Source organism: Melospiza georgiana, chromosome 6, assembly GCF_028018845.1.
Source record: "Melospiza georgiana isolate bMelGeo1 chromosome 6, bMelGeo1.pri, whole genome shotgun sequence".
Taxonomy (NCBI): Eukaryota; Metazoa; Chordata; class Aves; order Passeriformes; family Passerellidae; genus Melospiza; species Melospiza georgiana.
The window spans coordinates 58,547,397-58,569,806 of NC_080435.1; the positions used below are offsets into that span (position 1 = coordinate 58,547,397).

The following is a 22,410-nucleotide window of genomic DNA, read 5'->3' on the forward strand; positions in this document are numbered from 1 at the left end:
CTGAGGGGAGCGCCGGGGGCGGGGCCAAACGCGGGCGTGGCCGTGAGGTGGGCGTGGCCACATGCGAGAGGCGGGGCCGTGCCCGCCCCGCTGAGGGAACATAGAGGGGCGTGGTGTTGTGGGCGTGGTCACCGCCCGGTCCCGCCCATCCCGGCGCAGCGGCGATGACGCGCGCGCGCGCCGCGCGGGGCCCGGCATGAGGTGAGGGCGGGGGCGGCGGCGGGAGAGAATTCCCTGAGGGGAGAGCGGGATAATCGGGGAAAACGGGATAATCGGGGAGAACGGGATTGTCACGGATCGTGTGCTGAGGGAAGGGATGGTGTCTCTCCATGGGTGCCTTGGGAAGGTGGCGGCAGTGGCCTCCAGCCAGATCCAGTGTTGTGGGCGGCTCTGTCTTGTGGGTTTCATGCAGAACCGAGAAGCGACAGGATGAGAGGACGTGGCCCCGGGTTGCGCCAGGGAAGGTTTGGTTTGGACATTAGAAAGAATTTGGCCACAGAAAAGGTGATCAGACATGGGAATATGTCCGGCAAAGTGGGGAGTCACTGTCCTGGAGGTGTTTAAGGAAAGATGGGGCCTGGCACCCCGTACCATGGTGATGCTCGGTCGCAGTTCGAATCGCTGATCCCAGAGATCTTTTCCAGCTTATTCGATTTTCTGAGACCCACACCACCCATTTCCACCCCCAGGAGAAGCAGGGGGATGCTGAGTCCCGTGGATGAGGGATTTCTCGTGTGCCCAGGGTGAGCAATGCCGTGTGCCTTTCGCAATGAGGTGTGCTCTGCCAAAAGCCTGGCTCAGGGAAAGGGGCGGCCTGGGGGATGCACGGAGCGGAGCTGGGATCGGGGCAGGCCAGGATGGGAGCAGGAGCAGCCCGGGCAGGGTTTGGCACGGCAAAGTGAAGGACAGAGCACACAGCCTGGTGTTACCCTGGAGAGAGGCAGGGCTGAGGGAGGCACTCACGAGAACCAATTTCCTGGCAGAGCCTCTCTCTCAAAACAAGCTTAGAAAAACGGCAGGAGGAACGCCAGCCTCCAGCACCACTAAACCATTGGCTCCTGCCCTGGAGCAGCCAGTGCCAAGGCAGAGAATTTGGCCCTTTTGATCTGTCTCTAGTGGAGGAAACCATTTGGAGAAGTGTGATGCCACTTTTCCAGTTTCCATACCATGGATGAACTGGGGCTCAGTGGCAGGAGCAGACATTCATGATGCTCCTCTGGACCTTATGGTGGCCATTGCATTTAATGAATAACCTTTCTGGCACGCACCTTGTGACCCTGTTCACAGGGGTCTGAGGGTGAGGGAAGAGACAAGGATCTGACTCCATGTTTCAGAAGGCTTGAGTTATTATTTTATGATATATATTACATTAAAACTATACTAAAAGAATAGAAGAAAGGATTTCATCAGAAGGCTGGCTAAGAATAGAAAAAGAAAGAATGAATAACAAAGGCTTGGGTCTCGGACAGAGTCTGAGCCCCCTGACTGTGACTGGCCATTAATTAGAAACAACCACATGAGACCAATCACAGATGCACCTGTTGCATTCCACAGCAGCAGATAACCATTGTTTACATTTTGTTCCTGAGGCCTCTCAGCTTCTCAGGAGGAAAAATCCCAAGGAAAGGATTTTACATAAAAGATGTCTGTGACACCCCTCGTGGAGCAAAGCTCTTACAGAGCATGGAACCTCTTGAACTGGGGCATGGGAGGCAGAAATCACCCAAGAGTGACCATGACCACTGTTGCTAATAACTGTTCTCTAGCAACCACTGCTTGGTAATGGATTTTACCAGACACAGGAGGGATCCAACAGGAGTAGGATCAAGACAGTAGAAATATTTCCATTTGGCTTACTGAGATTAATATCACATTTATTAGAACAAAGAGAGGTCATTGTGTTTTGGCAGGAGGGGATTATCTCACTGCTTGAAGTCAGTTAACATTTGAGTCTGAAAGTACATTTGCAAAATAACAAATTTGCAGCATATATTTCATAATAAAGAGCTTTACTAAACTATTGTGGATTGTTTGGTACAGATGGAAATTCTGGTTTAAGAGAACAGCAAATCCATGTGATTTGCAGCCTTTTAAATGGAATGATTACATAATGTCTATAAAATGAATAATTTCTCTTCTAGGACTTTGTGGAGATTGGGATACTGTGCCAGACTACTGAAAACTAATCATTTTAGAACAGCTGCATCAAATCCATCATTTCCAGCAGTTTGGATGCTATTGGCACAACATTCTGGCACAATACCTGGGCTCTTTGTAGTAGTTCAAAAAAACACTTTGTTCACAATGCCCGAAACCGTGGAGGATAAAACTGATCCAGAACTGTATCTGCCACATCCTGGAGTGCGTGGGATGACACTGCTCAACAGAGAGGCTTTCAAAAGGACTCTGGTTGTTCCAGCTCTTAAAGTCAGGAAGGAAATTGTGCACAGAGTGCTGAAATCCCTGAAACAATCGGTGCTGCAGCGCCCCGGCCTCAAGCGCGTGGTGGAGGACCCAGAGGATGAGGACAGCAGATTTGTTATCCTGGATCCTCATAAAGTGCCAGATTTCTCATTGGGGGAGTCAGAGCAGCAGGTGCTGAAGGAGCTCAGCGTCCCTGCTGAGGTGTGCAGGTACCAGCTGGAGCTGGGCTATGAGAATTTCAAGTCGGAGGAGATCCTGAGGGCCGTCCTTCCCCAGGGCCAGGAGGTCACCTCTGGCTTCAGCCGTGTGGGCCACATTGCTCACTTGAACCTCAGGGATCACCAGCTGCCCTACAGACACCTCATTGGTAGGTGCAGCAGCTCCTCCCAGGAAGGTGTTTGTGCCATTTGTGTATTGCTAAAAAGTTGCAGTGCTGAGGGGCACAGCTCTCACGGTGTGGTGCTGTCACTGCCCTGAGCTGAAGTGTGTGCCCTGCACAGGGCACAGCTGCAGCCTGAGTCATTGTTCCAGCACACACCTGCTTTTGTTAATTCACCTGTAAACAGCAGCTTTGTTGTGGCTGTTGTAGAACATTGAAATGTCCTGGTCCCTCAATCATAATTATCTCCCACCCTCTCTTTCAGGCCAGGTGATAATGGACAAGAATCCAGGAGTCACCTGTGTAGTCAATAAAACCAACATTATCGACAGCACATACAGGAATTTTGAAATGGAAGTGCTTGCTGGAGAGAGCAACCTGGTGACCAAGGTACAGCCCTTTCCCCCTGGTGTTTTCAATTTAATGTGCTAAAACCCAAAGGAATCTTCTGGAGAGATGTGATGCAGGGATGCTGCTGGGACCATTCCTGTGCACAGTGCCCTTCCTGACACCTGCCTGAGCCTGAGCTTGGCTGTTTCTGCTGCATGCCTTTGTCCTGCTCTGCCCAGGGCAAACTCAGCCACAGGGATCAGGAAGGCATGTGTTCACAGCCTAGATTTAGTGATGTGGATTTGAGCTAAGAAAATCCAGTTTCCTAATTTCAACAAGCCTTGTACAGTGGCTGGTACAGAAATTTCTATCTCACCAACTTTGCAGCTTAGGCAACATTTTGCCTTTGCCTTTGTTGCCTTTGCCTTTTTCCTCTCCTGTCAGCAGCAAGACAAACCTCCTGTCTCCTCTGCTCTGACATCTATCAGGTGCAATCACTGTGTGACTGCCAAGTGTTCTTCACATAGGGCTTCTTGTCTGTACATGGAAACTTGGCCCTGCTTCCACAAAAATATTTTATCTGTTAGCAGCTTTATGCTTTCAAAGGAGAAAAAATGAGATTACCAAATAAAAGTTGAACAGCTTGGTGGAACATCCTGTTCTTGCAGAGAGAAGGCCACTGGATTGTCAAGGAGCAGTGACAATGGAATGTTGTGCAGATGGTGTCACCACACACCTGGCACAGCATGGAGCTGCATCCAGGAGTGCAGAGACACTTCAGACACTTCACTTTGTTTCTTGCTGGCAAAGCAAACAGTGTGGAGATCTGGATCCCAAGTTACTTAGGAATCAGATAATTCCACATGCTGGTGCAAAGAGAGTATTATCTTGCATCCCACTCTCATCTGAATAAATACTGTTCCTTTTCAGGCCTGTTGTTGAGATAGTGGTCATCCCAGAGCTTGGGTTTGGATCAGCCTCCAGACCCTGTCACCTTGGGAGATGAAATGCAGCATTTTTCAAGCTGCAGAACTGGCTCCCAGTGGCTTTGAATTTGGCTGACGGTTCCTGTTCTTGGGCCTATCATTCTCAGACACTTATTTACTGTGTGCACTTCACAAAGGAGGGCTTGAGGCTTCTTTCCAAGCTCTGCTTTCAATAAAGGAGCTGTCAGCCAGCCACAAAGCTCTTGAAAACCCTCAGATTTTTGTAGGGTCATTTGAAGTCGCTGCTTTATTTCCACCTGGTGATTGAGACCTGCATAATGCCAGCTATCAGGATTGACAGTGGGGACATGGCTGTGTCTGATGAGTTGATCTGTTAGAGATTTAAGATCTGTTTATTTGATTCCTTAGCTGATCTGTTTGTTTAAGATTCACATGTGCCACCAGTGGGACAATGCTGCTGTACATGTTACCTTTCGATAACGCACCTTGGTTTTTAATTTTCTTAATTAGTGATGATGATGCTTAAATCTGCCTGGCATTTGAACACAGAGGCTTAACCAAACGTTTTGGACTTGCAGGTCAAAGAAAATAACATTTCCTACGAGCTGGATTTCTCCAAGGTGTACTGGAACCCGCGGCTGTCCACGGAGCACGGCCGCATAGTGGCGCTGCTCAGGGCCGGGGACGTTCTGTTCGATGTCTTCGCCGGCGTCGGCCCTTTCGCCATCCCGGCGGCCAAGAGGAGGTGCCGAGTGTTTGCCAACGACCTCAACCCCGACTCCTACTCCTGGCTGCTGCACAACTGCCGGCTCAACAAAGTGCACAGCCAGGTGAAGGCGTTCAACATGGACGGCAGGGCCTTCCTGCGGGGGCCGGTGAGGGAGGAGCTCAGCAAGGAGCTCCCGCTGCTGGGGGAGGAGCACCAAACCGCGTTCCACATCGTGATGAATCTGCCAGCCCTGGCTGTGGAGTTCCTGGATGTCTTCAGGCATCTCTTGGTGGGGGAGCCCTGCAGCCCTGCTGGCCTCCCCACCGTGCACTGCTACGGCTTCTCCAAGCACAGGGACCCAGCCAGGGACATTCAGGAGAGGGCAGAGGCCGTGCTGGGAACCTCCCTGGCCGGGCGCTGCTCCACTTTCCTGGTCAGGAACGTGGCACCCAGCAAGGAGATGCTGTGCCTCAGCTTCCAGGTGCCAGCAGACGTGCTCTACAAGAGGCCCTGCCCTGAGGAAGGTAAGGAGCAAACCTCCCACGTGGCATTGGGATTTCAGGCTGCACCTTGTGCTGCTCCCACCTGCTCAGCCCTGTGGCTGTGTGACGTTGGCTGTGGCACTGAGCACGGAGCTGGCCAGCAGCACTGAGGGCCTGCACGTGTGCAGCAGCTGCAGGGCTCACAGCAGCCTGCTCCTCTGATCCCAGCATGAGCTCCCCAGAAAAATGCACTGGACAGGATCACCCCACAGGCCATAAAGCAGACCCTTCTGCCCTGCCTCAGGCTGGGGCACTCAGTGATCCTTGTGGGCCCTTCCAGTGCAGGATATCCAGTGGCTCTGTGATGTAATGCCAAGCACACGGCCCTGTCAGCTCAGTCCTTCCAACTGGAGCTGTGTTTTTGCCCAGATCAGTGCACTCCCAAGGGACTGCTCCCAGCTCTGACCTCCTCCCTATGCTCACAGACTCAGTGAGCCCTGGAGTCACCACAGCAGCACAATCAGGTTCTGTACCTGACTGAGTTTAACTGAGACATAGATACCCTTGGAGATCTTCAGTGCTGAACTTGGTGGTTTTGTGGGTTTTCTTTTTTGTTTATAATTGTTCATTTAAGAAACTGGTTGGTTTCAATGATCTTGGGCTTTGCAATCCATGACAAAGGGAGCAGAGGGAGGCTCCCATCTGCAGGTACACAAACTGGAGGTTTTTATAAAGTTTAAGTGCCATTACACTTATGCTGTTGTCAGGTTGCACTGAAGTGCAGGTCAAAATGTAGCTCCATACAGGTTTTTGGAAAGTCTTTTTTGGCTTTCAGTAAAGACTCCCCATTATTGCTCTAAGAGTTTACATTTGTGGCTGTTAATCCTGATTTTAACTCTCATCTCTTCCTGTTAAATCCCTTACCAGAGCTCCCTTTTCCAGAGCTTGTGGCAGGTCAGTCTGTTTACTGTACATTAAATAACTTGCTTTTTCTAACCTTTTCCAGCAAAACCAGCCTCAAAACGTCTCTGTACCAGCCAAGATTGTTCAGAAGAGAAGGCACTGAGTTGAAGAGTGTGGTGACTGCCTTAGTTTGTGTAAAGGATATTTGGGGTGTCTCTGGTTTACCCCTTGAGTTACAAGGAGCAGAGCTGTGTTCCCATTGAGTTACAGCTTTTTTTTGGGAGCCTTGCTTCCTGCAGTCACCTTTTCTTCTCATTGTGGGATTGACTGAAATTGCTACTACAAAAAATTAAAACTTCATTCTCTTATAATAAATGTGTTTTGGTACTTCCCTGCTGTCTGTTGTTTCACACCCTGTGCTAACTCAGTGGCAGGGCCTGGGGTGGTTTTCTGCTGTGGCATTTTGATGATGTGCAAGATGTGGGGAGAACAGACTTTTGTGTCTTGTCAGGTCTGGGAAGGTGAGTGATACAACCACTGCCCTGGATTCTCCCTGACAGATGTGTTCTGCTTTCAGAATTTGGGTTATGCTTAGCAGATGCACAAACAGCTCTTGTGTAAGCAAGGTAACCTTTCAAAAGCTTAACCTGAGATACCAAAAGGGCCTGATAGCCCAACATCCTGAGGTTTTGAGTAAAAAATTCATTTTGACATCAAGATTTAGTTAGGGATTAGTTGACTCCTGACTCTGTGTTTGTCCATGGTTAGAGCCAGAAAGACTGTAATGTCTTTTGATTGTTTGCAGATGAAGTTCAGCTCTCATTGCAGTTCTATTGAAACCAGCACCTGAAAAACAGTTCTGTCCTCCTGACACCGTGTCCTGCCGTGGCTTCTGTGCCTCTGCCCTCTCCAGCTCTCCCCACCTCTGCCTGCTCCCCTCCCTGGATGATCTTTCTGCCTGGCTGCTTGTATTCTGCAGGGATTTGAAAAGCCTCTGCCTTTGATTTCCTTTTCTTACCCATCCAAACTATTGTTGGGCAATGTCAACCACAAACAGTTTATTTGGCCGGAGCGCTCGGCTCGCCCTCTCCGTTTCAGAGATTTTCCCTCAGCCCAGGCTCTGAGCTCACACCCAGCCACCAGATGTGTGTCACCCTCGTGGCCCTGCTGCTGTGGCCCAGCCCTGAGCCTGCAGCCTGCTGCATTTTTGGTTCTCACCCAAACACCACCAAGGGCCACGGATTTGTTTTGCTGGTGGCTCTGCGTGCCGGCCTTTCCTTCCCTTGGCTGCACAGCTGTGTTGGGAGCGAGCCCTCGAGCTGGGTTCCTGCAGGATCTCATTTACCCATCCCCAGGGAGGCTGTCCTGCCTCACCCAGGTGTCCTGATCCCTCCCTGGCCTGCACTGAGCCCCAGACTCCTGCTCAGCCCTGCAGCTCCAGCCCTGCAGCTCCAGCCCGTGCTCTCCTCCCAGGCACGGCTGTGCTGGGATTCTGTCCCTGCTCTGCTGCTCTCCAGCTGCTGCCTCCCCTTCCCACAAACATCTGAAGGCAGCTCCTGTTCTCCAGGGCCCCCCACAAGCACTGCTGGAGAGATAAGGCACTCACTGAACCACTCTGAGATGGTGCAACCACCCTGGGATCCCTGTGACTTCACAGCCCCAATTCAGGGCTTGGCACCACTGCACCAACCCAAACTATTTCTGAGCCAAAATATGTAACTCTGACTTTCACTAAAGTGTCAGGGCAGGGAAGGATTTAAAGTGGTAAATATTTTTTCCCTGAAGAACCAAATGCCAGTGTTATTCCAGCAGCATAACTTCAGTTCAGATACCAGTCTAGCAGATACATCACTGTGCTCATAACCAGGGGTTTTCCAGCTTTCTGTGCAGCTGCCAGTTCTGTGTACAAGAAATAACACAATAAATAGCAGCCAGGCTACACACAAGTTAATGAGTGTATTGAAATTATAAATATTAATATGCATATGCAGTTCTGCATTCATTAGGGCATGACCTGGGGCTTTACAGAGTGAATATCAAGAGATCATTGGTGATCTCTGCCAGCCTGGGTGAGCCTGGGAGATGAGAGAAAGGAGAATAGAGGAGGGAAAGATCTGATCTTACCTCTGCCTTCTGGAACATTCCTTGTCAGCAGCTCTTCTGGGCACGACCAAGGGGATTTCAAAGGGCAATGGAAATTCTGCCATCTCCCCCCATTTTCTTTAACAAGAAAACACCAAGTCTGGAATAGATCTCATTCATCTCTTTATTACAGCATAGAAAAAATACATCCATCCAGAAAAAATACATCCTGCACTCCTCAGAGCAGGATTCAGCAGCTATCAAACATGGCCCAAGGTGGCTGTGCTGAGCAGCCTCCCACCTCCTGCCCTTGGTCACGGCTCCTTCCCAGGGAGCAGGCCAGGAATACAAAAAGGATCACATCAGGTGCAGGGACCATCCCCAAAGCCAGAGGGATGTTCCCACCTAAAGAAATTCCTGAGTTTATGACAGAAAAGTTGCAAATGGAGATAAACAGGAAAAAGCAAACATACAAAAGAAAACAAACAAACCCCAAAAGAGAACCCCACAATTCTGACTGCTTCAGTGACTTTGCCTTGTACTGACATTTCTTACATGGCTTCTAGAGCGCCTCAGCTGAAAGACCTTGAGCTAAAGCTTTTTTTCCAAGCAAAGGTAAGAACCAGTGACACAGGGAGGAAGGATCCCACACGAGAGCTGTGTCAGCGTATTTCCAGAGTTTCTTGTCTCATCTAGCTGGCAGGAGGAAAAACCCACTTGTCTAAACTGGGAAAACTAGTTTTATGGGAAGAAAATGCAGGCTTGAATATTGACACTAAATGTTATAATCAAAATGGCATTTAAATACTTGTGCAAATAAAACCCTGCAATAAGAGTAAAACCACAAACTTTATTAAAGTCTGGCTTTATTTAAAAAAAAAATTTACAAGTGTATTTCTTTAAGCCTCAAACACACACAGCTGAGTTATTCACATCTTCCATTAGATGTGGCTTATTGCTTCAGCCTCCCTCAGCAAAGTGCCACATGAGTAACGAGTTTCCCCCTCCACAGGAATGTTCCTGCCATTTTACACAGCTCTGGTGCGGAGGGGTTTGGTTTTTCCCTTGAACACTGGAGCGCAGCCGGTTTCGCACCAGAGGGGGGCACAGGGCACCGATCCCGCCCCGCCTCGGCTGCCCTGGGTCGCTCCCGGCCCCGCTGGGTGTCCCTCGGTCACCCCCGGTGCTCCCGGCTAGCTGGGGTGCCAGAAGAGCCCGCTGAACGCGTCCTGCAGGGCCCGGTGACAGGCCAGCGAGGACGTGTAGCCCCCGGCCAGGTCCTGCGGGGAGGCGGCCCGAACGTGGGTGAGGTACCTGCGGCAAAGAGCAGCGTCAGTGCCAGTTCAGAGCACAGAAACACAGCAAACACCCCGAGTTCACAGCACAGCGGGGCTAGAGAACCCTTCAGGACAAAGCAAGGAGATGGAGCTGCCCACTGCCCACAGCAGGATAAAATTCTGTGAGTTACAGCAATGACACAACTCCAGCCAGGCTGCCCCAACCAGCGCCCTGGTGGCACAGGGCTAAGGGCACCCAGCGTTTGTGTTCTCTGTGCCCGCTCTGGGGTGGCTCATGTCCCCACTCCGCAGGCCCTGCCGAGACAAGGACACCACCAGAGGCTTTCCTGCCCTCCCACAGGAATAGGAGGATTTCAGCTCTGCCACTTAGTAACAGACGCTCCCCCAGGCTGACTGTGCTGGTTACTCTGATGGCCACAGGGCTGAGCTTCCTTTGCTTCCTACCTGTGCCTGGAGCCCTCTCACTCTGGGAATCACATCTGTGGGAGGCCACCATCACTTTGGCTAAAGAAGGCTCTAAACTTCCCCATTAATTAATCATCATCACCCAATTGCAGAGCCATCTAATTCTACCCCAAACCTTCCAGAGCATTGGCACGGAAGCAGGAGCTGACGGGGAAGCAGGAGCTGACATGGAAGCAGGAGCTGACACAGAGGCAGGAGTTGATACGGAAGCAGAAGTTGACATGGAAGCAGGAGCTGACATGGAAACACGAGTTGATAATGGAAGCAGGAGTTGACATGGAAGCAGGAGCTGACAGGGAAACACAAACTGACATGGAAGCAGGAGTTGACATGGAAGCAGGAGCTGACATGGAAACACGAGTTGATAATGGAAGCAGGAGTTGACATGGAAGCAGGAACTGACATGGAAGCACAAACTGACATGGAGGCAGGAGCTGACATGGAAGCACGAGTTGATATGGAAGCACAAACTGACATGGAGACACGGGCTGACATGGAAGCACAATCACGCTGCCTGTGCTGGCACTGCCACTCTTGGCTCCCCTTGGCTCCTTCCAAGGGCTCCACCCCAGCCACACACAGAGCTCCTGCTAAAGGATGGCTCCATAACCCCACAGCTCCTGCACACCACGAGACAAGTTCAAGACAGATTCTGCACCAGTTCTGCACCAAACCCCATCAAACAGACAGCTCAGAGCCCAGCAGGAGCAGCACAAGGAGCATCTCCCACCCTGCCCATCAGACACAGCCCCATAAACACCGAGTGCTCTCCACAGGGCGCTCCAGGCGCTGTTTGGATTCCTCACTTGGTACATGTTGCTCCTGGGAAGGTTGAGTCATTCCACCTCTGGCTTGGCAATCCAAGCATAAACTTGCAAAACGCACACAGCCTTTTATAATGTTATCCCAAGAAACCTAAAACAGCTGCACTTTTGGCAGGAAAATACAGGACCACCAGTAAAATATCCAAAACAGTTGCATCTTTTAATTTATGACTGTACACTGTTTCCATAAAGAGTATATAAAACAGGTCAGATTTTATAGGTAAGACATAATAAACAGTCATACCCATTGATGCCATAAAAGCATAGAAAAAGAGATTACTGAGAAATGATTATTTACAGTTTTAAAAACTGTATTTCTTGCACCTAATAACCACAATGCACAGACATGAGCAATGTTTCTGAGGGATTCTTGGTGAGATGCTGAAGCTGAGACTGAATTTACCTCCTGTGACTGAGCTGAGGTGTTTTGTACCAAGCTGTGACAGAATCTGGCCCTCACTGCCAGACATTGGTTCCCATCAGCACAGACACAGGCAGGAGAGCACAAAGTAATAATAAAAGAAACCCTTTTAATAGTGCTCAGTCCAAAAGAATTTACAAACACAAACAAAGCAACAAAGCTGGTCCCATCTCTTAATTTGCAAGGGGAGGTGGTCTGCAGAGAGCTCCTGGTTTGTGGCAGAACACATTTTATGGGTTTTCATTTTTTTCTTAAGATTCTTGTTACTTGTCCTTTAATATTTTAAGAGGAAGATCTCATCCTTCCCAAAGGACTTTTAAAACTGCTGTGGGAAACAGGAGCTTCTTTCCCCAGCCAGGAATGATGGGCACTGACAACAACAAATAATTTCCTTCAAAATGCTGGTGTGAAACTACCTCTACCCTCCAAAACAGTCTTATAAAAATCAGTTCCCATCTTGAATTTCACCTTCTATCATATTCATTTCATTGCACAACTTCATTTTCCCCTCAGTCCAGTGAAAATGTGAGTATTTTACTTTTCAATATTAACAAAGGTTGGTTGTGTCTTTCTCATTACTTTTCTTATCTTCCCTTACTTATATATCACTGAAAGGAGAAAAACAGAGTCTATTGTTTCCCTTTTTCTAGGACATCTGAAATTGGAGCATTAGTTTCATAAGACAAGCTGACTTCAGCCACTGCAGCACTTACAGTTAATTGGGAGGTGATCTCTGCAGCAATACAAACTCATTGCCAAAAAGGCTCCCATCGACTTTTACAGCACAACCTGCCCTAATTCTCCTTACTCCTGTGAAACAAGCACAGCCTGCTGCTGGCTGTCAAGTGAGGTCTTTATTTTCTTGTTAAGTATCTGAACTTACTGCTCTTGACCCATTTAATTACTGTGGTACACCAGGCAATTGCAAAGAATCTGCCACGCCGAAGCCACACAATGAGCAGTGAATGCTTTTTGCTGCCTTTTCCCCATCTGTGCTGCCTGATCCCAGCCATCCCCTCCACAGGAGAATCTCTCTGAACTGGATTCCTGGGGTTTCTGGCAGAGGTCAGCACATCTTTTCATGTACACCTTTGCAACAGCAGCAGGAAGAAGGGCTTGCCAAGTTTTATTTCCAAAAAGCCGAGCTCCCTTAGGTCCTGGGACCTGGAGGTAATTGCTCTCACTAGTTAGCAAATTCCAGCACACTGGGTCTGTTTTTCATAGGTTTATTTTAAGTACCTGTAAATCTTATAAGCAGAGACCAGGAAAAAGAGGTTTGCTTTTTCTGGTGCGCAGTTTTTTAATGTAACTTGTTTTTTCTGAGGGCAGACTAAACTCTGAAGTTAAAAAAAGCCCGCACTATTATTTTTGAGCAGGGCTGAAGGGCTGTGTGTTCCCTGCCCCAGCATTTCACACTTCCCATTCCCAGCAATGCCTGTGCCCAAACAAGCTCCCTTGCCTTGGCTGCAGCCTTTGCATGTTGATCTTCCCCATGAAGCTTTCACATCAGTCCAAACACATCATATTTTGTTCTTCATGAGCCTTGGGGGCCTCATTCCTGACCTTCACTTTCTCATCACCATGGAAGGGGTGGGAGGAAAAAAAAAAAAAACAACAAAAAAAAACCCCAAAAAAACCATCTTGTTTTCAAGGAAAGAGGTGTAATTCACACTCATTCTGGAGGCTCAGAATGAAGCTGGTTGTTCCTGGGAGGGGTTTTCTTCATGTTTTCTCTTCTCCCAAGGCTGTGTCACAACCACTTCACCAGGACAGGGCTGTGAGAGCTGCCTGGGCTCAGTGTGGCAGGGGATGTGACCCCCTGTGCCTCCAAGGAGCCCCAGAGCCCCTGCACTGCTGCTCCTGAGAGCCAGAGCACCCACGAGCAGCTCAGCAGCACCAGGGCCACTGGCAAACATCCCCTCACTGCTCAGCAGGGTGGGCTTGCTCCAGAGAAACTCAGGAAAAACCTCAGGAACAATCAGAGAGAGCGGAGAAACAGCACAATCAAACCTGGCTAAAGTAAACACCAACCAAACACCAAACAAAGCTAAAAACCCTCACCTAAACAAAGGAAAAGAACCAAACACAAACCAACAACCCCAAACCACCCCATGGTATGTCCCTTCACCCACCCAACTGAAAATACCAGTGCTAGGGGTTATTTCACACAATCTTTCCTGCTGCCTGAGATAAATGCACTCCCAGGGGTGTTTCTGCAGATGCATCACTTGGAGATACAGATGGAATAACTCTGAATTTGGCACACAGATTTTTTTTTTACCTATTAGGTATTTAATGGGAGTGAAGAAAAGAAAAATCATTCACAAGTTGTTTGACAGGAAAAAAAAAAGAAATAATTTAATTCTATTCCACAGAGTAGATTTACTGCTCATCTGATTATCTGCAGCATCCAAGACATAAAGTAATGGGGCAGACATTAGATCTGGGAAATTTTCCAGATTCATCATTTAAATAATAAATAGTGACTGCATAAAGCAAGCAAAATACTCCAGTCTGGAAAACTGTGAAGCACTAGGAAGGCAGTAGCATGGGCTGCTGCATTCCTGTGCCTTTCTGGAGACATTTTCACTGGATTTACCAATCCCTGGGATGAGCTATTGCTGAGTTACTCAGGAGCTGCAGGGACTGGCTCCCATCAAGGACAGAGCACAGAAGGAGCTGGACAGTGTCTGCCCTGGGTTGCTCTCCATCCCTGAGCAGGTACACACTGAGCTCCCCTGCTCAGCTCTGCTTTCCTTTCAACCAGTCAGCTCTACCACAGTCAGTCTGTGCAGCCAAACTGCATTTGTTTATAAAATGAGCCCAGCTCATTGCTGTTCTCCACTAAATAGCCCCAGGAAATGCATTGCTGATATTCAAATGTGGTGTGGTTCTCCCTCTCTCAGATTAATATGAGTAAGGCAGGGCAAAAACACAAGGCACAAAGCTGGTACTCAAACCCAGAATAGCAATTCATCCTTCCAGGAAGTAGCTACAAGCCTGATCCTCAAATTCAAAAAAACCAAACAAGCAGGTTTTCACCCATTTTAGCAGGCACTATTTGGGCAGTAAGATTGAATTTAGATGTTAAACCCACCAGCTGTGACTGGTATCAGAAGCTCCTGCTGAAGCTCCTGCTGAAGCCCAGCCCAGCCTGTGTTGTGACACAGAATTTAAGTTTACCACAGCCATAAGCTCAGCCAGGGCTCCTCATGAGCCCAGCCCAACCCCTCCCTGCCCAAGGTCACACTGCCAGCACTGCCACTCCTCTCCTCCACCTCCAGACCCCACAGACAAAATGGGAGAAAATCCATTTAATAGGTGCAATCACTGCAGGAGTTCTCTTATTTGTTTATAGTTTTTTTTTCAATGCTCCTCTGTATACAATCACAGTATTAGGTGCGGATGTCAAAACAGGGCTAAGCATGGTGAGGCAAAAATAGAGAGATAAAAAATCACATTTTCACCCAGATTATGGCACCTTATGGACTGAACACAGCCCACAGTGCAGGGGTACAAGGAAAAGTCATTCTAGAAACCACAACTGAGTTTTGGCTACTGTAAATTCCTGCCCAAGACAAGTGATCCAGCACAGGCACTGCCCCTGCAGCCCCACTTGCAGACAGCAGTGTTGAGCACACCCAGCTGAGTGAGCCAGGCTGGTTTGGTATTATCAATAACCTGTGCTGCTCTCTGAGGTGTCAGATGGATGGCAGACCCTTCTCCATGCCACAAACGTGCTCAGCCCATTTCCCTCACCCTGCCCCAGGAACCTGCTGCAGAACCATTGCTTACTCATCACAATTCCGATTTCCAGCAAGGAAATTTACTGCCTCCATCTTGCAATAAATTCTGCAAAAGCAGATGCCTTCTGTATCTAGAGGATCTCTTTTTGTTACAGTTAAGGATTAAGAAAAAAAACATAATTATGAGTTTAAGCTCCAAGAACTTTTAGGTTTTCTGAGTGAAGAACTCTGTTCTAGCAGAAATAAACTTTCCCAGTAGAAAAGACAGGAAATGCCCCAGCCCAGCAAATCAATAGAAGGAATACAGGACTCTCTAGTGCTTCTTTTTAGCCTCTTCCATTTGCTTTTTCTGAACAGCAATTTGTTTCAAGCACTGTCAGAGTTTTCTCAGGGCAGGAGTGTGTGTAGACTGTGTGTGGTGAAACAAAACAAAGTACTTTAAAATGAAAACAAAGCAGGTCTGCCAGAGCACACCTCAGCTAAGATGGAACAGGACACAGTTCTGCTACCAGACACAGAAAGAGGAAAAAAAAAGCCTCAAAATGTGATATTAGGTGTGAAACAGCTGTTGCTGATAAAGCCAGTTCTGACCCCAAAGGTAGAAATTAAAGATGAGTTATTCCCCCATCCTCTTCTCCCTTATAAAGTCCTTTCTATAAAGGGCAAACCTTTTGGATCCTGGAAACCCAAAGCCACCAGTCCTGCTGCAGCAGTGACCCAGCAGCACCCAGAGCTCCTTCCCAGCTGCTGCAGTGACCAATAAAGGAATTTCTGAGGGTTTAAAGCAAAAACTACAGCACTTTAATTTCATGTTTCGCATAAACTGTTTCCTCTGTTGATGGTGAAACCCATACATGATCTGTAAGATTTATCTAATGACCCATCTCAGAGTTTATTACAGATTACATCTGAACTGGTGAGTGCAGTCATGAACCTTGGAGTAGAAAAACCTTTAAATGCAAAGGCCCAAAGTCACAGAAGCCCTCCTGGGTGGGGGAAGAGAACAGAATCAGATTTTCCCATACTACTTTCCCTAAAAACTTCCTCTTTTTGTGATGAAATCCAGAGCCCAGAGACCAACCATTTCCACTGCAAAGCTAATCCACTGGGGAGTGGAATTCTTTATGACAGCTACCTCAAAATACACCTCCAGTGCTCCTCATAAAAACCCAGCTCTTCTACTGGCAGAAAAAGAGTTTTAAAGGAAGAAAAGTTTTAGAGAGCACCTGGTTCTCCAGCATTTTCCCAGCACTGCAATTCTACTGCTGCCCTGGTTTTTAAATAGATGTGAGACCAGACTCAGGTACTTGCATTTATTTAACACATAAACATTTGCTTTTGGAGTAACTGAGAAGCCAGTGCTGTTGCCTTGAGGTAAGATGAAAAGCTACAGAGAAATGGAGATCAAAGGAAAAGGAGCAATGCCTTCCGCCTCCCAGAAACTGATATAATTTTAAAAGTGGATGTTTTAAAGTGTAAAGACAGGAAACTAACGATGAAAAAGGTTTTATAGAATAAAGGAAGCTTTGTACTCCTCTGCCCTGATATGCATTTTGCACATTTCCTCTGCTGCAGGCTGGATGCAGCCCTGGGCCAGGACCTGCAGGCACTGCCAGAAAAATGAGATTTGGACAATTCCAGTCCCACTGCAGGGCCCTACCCAAGAAAGCACCACCTCAATACAACTATTTCATGTAGAAAATCTATAAACTGCAAGTACAATGTACCAGACTTTGAGACTATCAACTTCAAGCTCTGTAACCTGTAGAAATAAAATCTAGTTTGAAATGGGACATAAACCCCTTACATGGTGTAAGTGACCTATTTCCATATTCAAAAGGAGCTGTAAATCCCATTACACCTAGAGATGTTACAAATATTAACAAGTTAAATAAACCTCCCCTTCTCACTGAGGAGTTATCTAAGCTAGAGATTCACATTCAACCAGAATTCCCATGTGTAAATGCAGTGCATGTTTGAGAAACACATTTTGCCCCTCATATGAGCCCACAATTCACAGTGGGTGCCTGCATATTCCCTTTGATAATAATCAAATGCTGCATTTAATCAGCTTCTCTTAACATTTGATCAGGCAGCATCACTTCAGATGAGGTGTAAGAGTTCCAGCCTTAGAAAATGTGAATACCAGGGCAAGAGAGCAGCCAGTGCTGTCTTTGGAGCACTCAGTGGTGCTGAGCTAATGTGGGAAATCTTGAACACAGTTTCAAAGTTAAAGTGATGACAGAGGTCATCTTGTTTTGTTGGGGATATTTTAGTTGAAAAGAAAAACAAACAGCCCTGAAGCTGCTGAAGTACATCACAGCCCCACTAAGGAAAGAAGGCACATCCTAGCAGGTCTGAGGCAATGTGGGTTACAGGTTTATGTGCTGCTGCAGGGTGGATTCAAGACAAGGATTATCTGAAAGTTCTCCCCATTGTAGCACACAACTGCCTATTTTAAAATAAAAACAGGAAATGGAAAGCAGAACTTGCAAATACACAAATCCTTTGCAAGCAAAGGAAAACTAAAGGCTATGCAAGTTCTTTTTGGTCACATGTTTCAGCTCTGTAAAGGATATTTTATACAAATTCTATGCTGGCTTCTCTTTCTTTGATTATTGGGGGGCTTTCTCACATCCCATTTTCCTCACAGTGAAGTATTTAGTTGTTTGATGGCTCCACACGTGTCAAAGAGCCACCACTGACTGTGCTGTGTAAACATTTCCCTTCTTGTTGCTCACCCACGCCTCTCCACACCACACACTCCTGCCAACTCCAAAACACGCACAGCCACTGCCATTGGGATTAATTCCCTTTTCCCTTTAAACTGCGAGGATTTCTGCTTCAGCTCCTCCCCAGAGAGCTGCTGCATTGCTCACCCCCGTGCACCCAGCTGTCCCAGAGGTCAGTGTTTATTTCTGGAGGCCGTGCTCACAGGAAGCCTTCCTTCAGCGCCAGCCGCTTCCGTAAGCGCAGAGGGCCGGGACGGGCAGGGGCACCTGGTGCCCCATTTGTCACCAGCCCGGGGTCACCCGCCAGCTGTCGCTGCTCTCAACACCCTGCCCAGCACCGAGGCCTTCTCCTCACTCACACTGCCAGCCCTGCACTTCCACATCCACTAAATCAATCACCCCCACTGAAAGCGCTCCAGGGTGGCGTTCACGTGCCCTCTGAACAGAGAGGAGAATGATCAAAATAATTCTTATCTCATTTGCTGCTCCTGGTGCTTGCACATGGGGGAACGTGTTGGGAAGGTTGTTTACCTGAAAGAATTTAGAAACTGGATTCTGGTAGAGATTGTTTATGTTAATTAGCCTATCAGGTCCAAGATGTGTGGGCTGTCAGTCTGGAGACAGTCATAAGTTAGTTAGTGATAGCTCTTGTTAGTATAATATTCTGTAATACAGTATAATATAGTATAATAATTAATTAACCTTCTAATATCATGAAGTTCTTCACATCATTCTTCCTGCCCATTGGGCATCATAGCACTGAGACTCCAACAGCTGCAAGGGCAGCAGCTGAGCAGCCCTGAGCTGTGGTATTTGCAGGGGTCAATCTGACTCCATATTCTTAGAAGGGTAATTTATTATTCTATTCTATTCTATTCTATTCTATTCTATTCTATTCTATTCTATTCTATATTGTATTATATTGTATATGTTATACTAAAACTATACAAAAGAATAAAGAAAGGATACAGACAGAAGGTTACCAAGAATGAGAATGAAAAACTTGTGACTGACTCCTCAGAGTCTGACACAGCTGGTGGTGATTGGTCATTGAGTAAAAACAAATCACATTAAACCAATCAGACATGCACCTGTTGGTGAGCAATCTCCAGCCCCATTCCGAAGCAGCAAAACAGGGAGAAGCAAATGAGATAATTTTGGTTTTCCTCTGAGGCTTCTCATCTTCCCAGGAGAAGAATCCTGGGGAAGGGATTTTTCAGGAATATGACAGTGACACTGAGTGGCCCCACAGAGTACAAGGACACTGCAGTGCCCAGACTGCACACAGGGCTGCAGAGGATTCACTGTAGAGCTGCAGCACTGCAGCTGCACTCAGTCCCTGACTAAATCAGGCTCTGCTCAGCTTGCACAGCACTGCAGGACTGGCATGGATTGCACTCACAGCACTGCAGCTGCACTCAGTCCCTCACTAAATCAGGCTCTGCTCGTCCTTGACCCCAGAAGAATGTCATTGAACACAAGGGCCTTTTCTCAGCTGTGATATTGGATTTCTTTTTTTCCTTTTCAATGGGTAAAACAACCATTAAGCCACCATTTCTGTAATTGCAAAACAGCTCTCTTTTTAATGTGTTGTGGAAATGTTCTGGCATAGACTGATCTCCAAATTCTTCATCTTTCCACTCTTCCTCCCACACACTGTGTTTAGGACAAAGGGCACAAGCAGAACATGGATGTGTTTAAGTATATATTATAATTCTGAGGAAGTCAACCACTGTTCTGTAATTTTCTACCTAAGTCAAGACTGTTTTCATAGGCTTATCTTTTTTTATGTAAGGACAGGGCAAGTTCAGTTTTAAAGATACCACTGTATCTTTTCTTCCCTAGGCTGGACTCTGGGAATACAGGCAAGAAGGGAGAACACAGCTTTTATTCTAAAAGACACTTCTTTTGGACACACAAACTCTTCTTTTAGGATAAAATTCCCTCCTGTTCCTCCTGCTCTGCCTTTTTTTCCATGCTCCACACACCCCACAGAGCACCATGAATCCCCCAGCACACAGCCACAGATCCATATTGATGAACTGGGGCTCTGGGAGAGCTACATGAAAGAGATTCCTCCAGCTTCCATGTAAATTATGCATCTGTAGGCAAAGGGAGCCCTTTCTGAACAGAGCACTCAGGAACACCTACAGAAGGAGGCTGCAGATGCACAGACACTTTTTTCTCCCTCTGTTCAGCACATTTTGCTGGGTGCTCAGCTCTGAGGCAACAGAGGAGGACAGTCATGATTTTATCACAGAATGACTGGGATGGAAGAGACATTAAAGATCACCCAGTTCCAACCCCTGCCATGGACACAGGGATGCCACCCACTAGCTCAGGACACAACTGCAGAGTTCAGGTGGCTCCAAGCACACAGGAGATATTTTAGCCCCAGGAGTGCTGGTAAGGACCTGGATTTCATGTCCAAGGCTGGAAAATGAACTGACCTAATGCTTTTTAAGTTTTTCTTGCATTTAAGGCCTTGCTTTAGTTCAGCAGGGAAGAACAGAGCCCCTGGGTGAATCAGGCATGGCAAAAGGCTTTGCCCCCCAAAACACTGCTGGCAGAAAAAAAATCATATGAACACAGCAAAAGTGGCTATAACCTCAGCTTTGAAATACAATTTCCCCAGGCAGAAAGTCAGTTCTGTTTTCCCTGTGACACAGCATCCTCTGTTCTGACTGAGTAGCAATGAATTCATATGGCAATTCCAAATTCCAAAATTTAATGTGACTCAAAATAGCACAAGAATTTCTAGAGGCTTTTTAGCTGCTGATACTGATCAGATAAGTAAGCTGCCAAACCTAATAATTACCTCAAATGAAAAACTATGAACTCTTGGTTATTCATTTCAGCTAATAAGAACCCAAAGTTATTTTCTTCAGGCAAAATGTGGAAAGTGTAATTGTTGAAAGCAAATGTTGCAGTTTGAATGACAGTATTTAAAGAAGATGAGATGGTTCAGGTCAGAAGAAGGTGAAAACCAGGTGGATTTCCCTTGCAGCTGCCTTGTGCTGTAATGCAGAGCCCCTGAGCCTCCTGAGGTTCTGCTGCTGGGCAGCTCCCAGGTGGGGAAGAGGCAAAAGCTGCTCTGCTCTCCTGAAAATATTTTTTACAAGGGAATGGAGGGGGAAAAAACACTCCTTCAATCCTAGGCAATTTCCTTCTATCTGTCAGCATATGGTAGGAGCTGTTATTATTTGGCTTAAATATAAAGCATCATTAAGGCTATTTTTCTGTTTTAACATCTTAACAATTCTATTGTGAAATCTGGGTGAAATTCTCTGGATTTTATTGTCCTTCTCTATTGTGCCTTGGTAGAATTTCTAGAGGGGAAAAATGCAGTGATGATAGCAGATCTTCATTTTACTCTTCTAAAAAGACAATGAGTTAAGTGTCTAAATTGAACCATTTTTATATGATTTCTGCTGAATTAATTTTAATTTTCTGTTGCTTTCAGTCTAATCCAATGTTCTGAAACAGCAGAAGCACAGACATCAAACAGGAGTGTGCTGAGTTAGGCAGGACCCCTTAGTTTCACTTAAAAAATACCAACAGAGTTGTTACAGAGCAGTGACATCCACAACTGCTGAAAAATTCTCCATGGATTATTTGTTAACAACTCAACTCAACTTGCAAACTGCATCCCCAAAATCTGTCTCCAAAGAAGTTGTGCCTGATTCTGAAACTGCTGCAGAAAGTGCCTTGTTGAACATTCCCAGAAAGTGCCTGGAAATCAGTGGGGATTGCTGCTTAAAATGACATTGAATAAACTCTCCCACTGAGCAGAGCTCCCAGTAACACTAGGTGGCAGAAGGCTCTGTCACATTGAAGACACCTGCAGACAGATACACTCCCAGAGCTACTGGAGCTTGATTTTAGAAAAGCTAAGGGGAACACAGCTGAAAGCAAAACTGTTCTAAGATCCCCTTTTCCATCCACTCTTCCAGTGCTAATTCTGGCTCTGATATCCCTAGTGCACATTATTTCACCATTTAAGCTATCCCAGAATGTGAATACACACTCTAAACCTGAACCTTTAATCACCTCCTACTCACTTCAGATGAAATTCTGTATATGATTCTATTAAGCTTTTACACAATTAAAAAGAAATTCACTGTTTAAAGAAATAAATGGCCACTAGGACAAGTACGCAATAAAAACAAACACTGTGAGTTACCTTGAAGCAAACTTAAAACCCAGACTGCAGTGCTACATTTCTGCAAACACATTTCTGCAGCTGAAAGAAAAACAACAACCTACAACAAACTCATTCCAAACTGCTCAGACCCAATGCGGGAAAGATCTGATAAAAATGGCAGCTGCTCCCTCATGGAGGTGCATTTTGTAACTACATACAAAATTCAACTGCCTGTTTCTAGTTTTACATATTTAACCCTTTAAAAAACATCTATACTCCATTTTCTTTATTCTGGCCACTCTCTTCCCAACTGCTTTAAGTTTATCTCTCATCCTCTATAAATCAAATCCATCTCCTGCCCTGGTGATGTTAGGAGGAAGCTGCAAACACAGAGAGGGAAAGCAAAAGCCAAGCACTGTCTAAATGCTGGAAAACAAAAGGCAGCAGGGGGAGAATGACATTTCTGCCTCCTCAGATGTGCAAGTTTGAGCTGACAGCAAAGATTTCTCTGAGATGCCCATGGC

At 46.8% G+C, this 22,410-nt stretch overlaps 2 protein-coding genes across 2 annotated transcripts in view; one reads left to right on the forward strand and one right to left on the reverse strand.

The window, feature by feature from the left end:
* Positions 1 to 133: 133 nt before the first annotated feature.
* TRMT5 (tRNA methyltransferase 5) lies at positions 134 to 8,335 on the forward strand. Its single transcript, XM_058026379.1, has 5 exons — positions 134 to 201; positions 2,142 to 2,791; positions 3,069 to 3,193; positions 4,659 to 5,313; positions 6,278 to 8,335. Exons 1-5 carry the CDS (start codon positions 197 to 199, stop codon positions 6,340 to 6,342), a joined length of 1,500 nt encoding a protein of 499 aa, XP_057882362.1. The 5' UTR covers positions 134 to 196; the 3' UTR covers positions 6,343 to 8,335.
* Positions 8,336 to 8,422: 87 nt separating this feature from the next.
* Positions 8,423 to 22,410, reverse strand: part of MNAT1 (MNAT1 component of CDK activating kinase) — a 119,060-nt gene continuing 105,072 nt past the window's right edge. The window contains exon 8 of the mRNA XM_058026380.1: positions 8,423 to 9,570. Within this exon, the coding sequence (XP_057882363.1) occupies positions 9,450 to 9,570 (121 nt within the window). The 3' untranslated portion in view covers positions 8,423 to 9,449. The remainder of the gene's footprint in view (positions 9,571 to 22,410) is intronic.

What these genes read in the sequence shown, in the direction of transcription:
- TRMT5 (XM_058026379.1), top strand. An exon ending in AGAGCAACCTGGTGACCAAG is followed by an intron (nt 3,194 to 4,658) that starts GTACAGCCCTTT and finishes TTGGACTTGCAG; the next exon opens with GTCAAAGAAAATAACATTTC. An exon ending in GAGGCCCTGCCCTGAGGAAG is followed by an intron (nt 5,314 to 6,277) that starts GTAAGGAGCAAA and finishes AACCTTTTCCAG; the next exon opens with CAAAACCAGCCTCAAAACGT.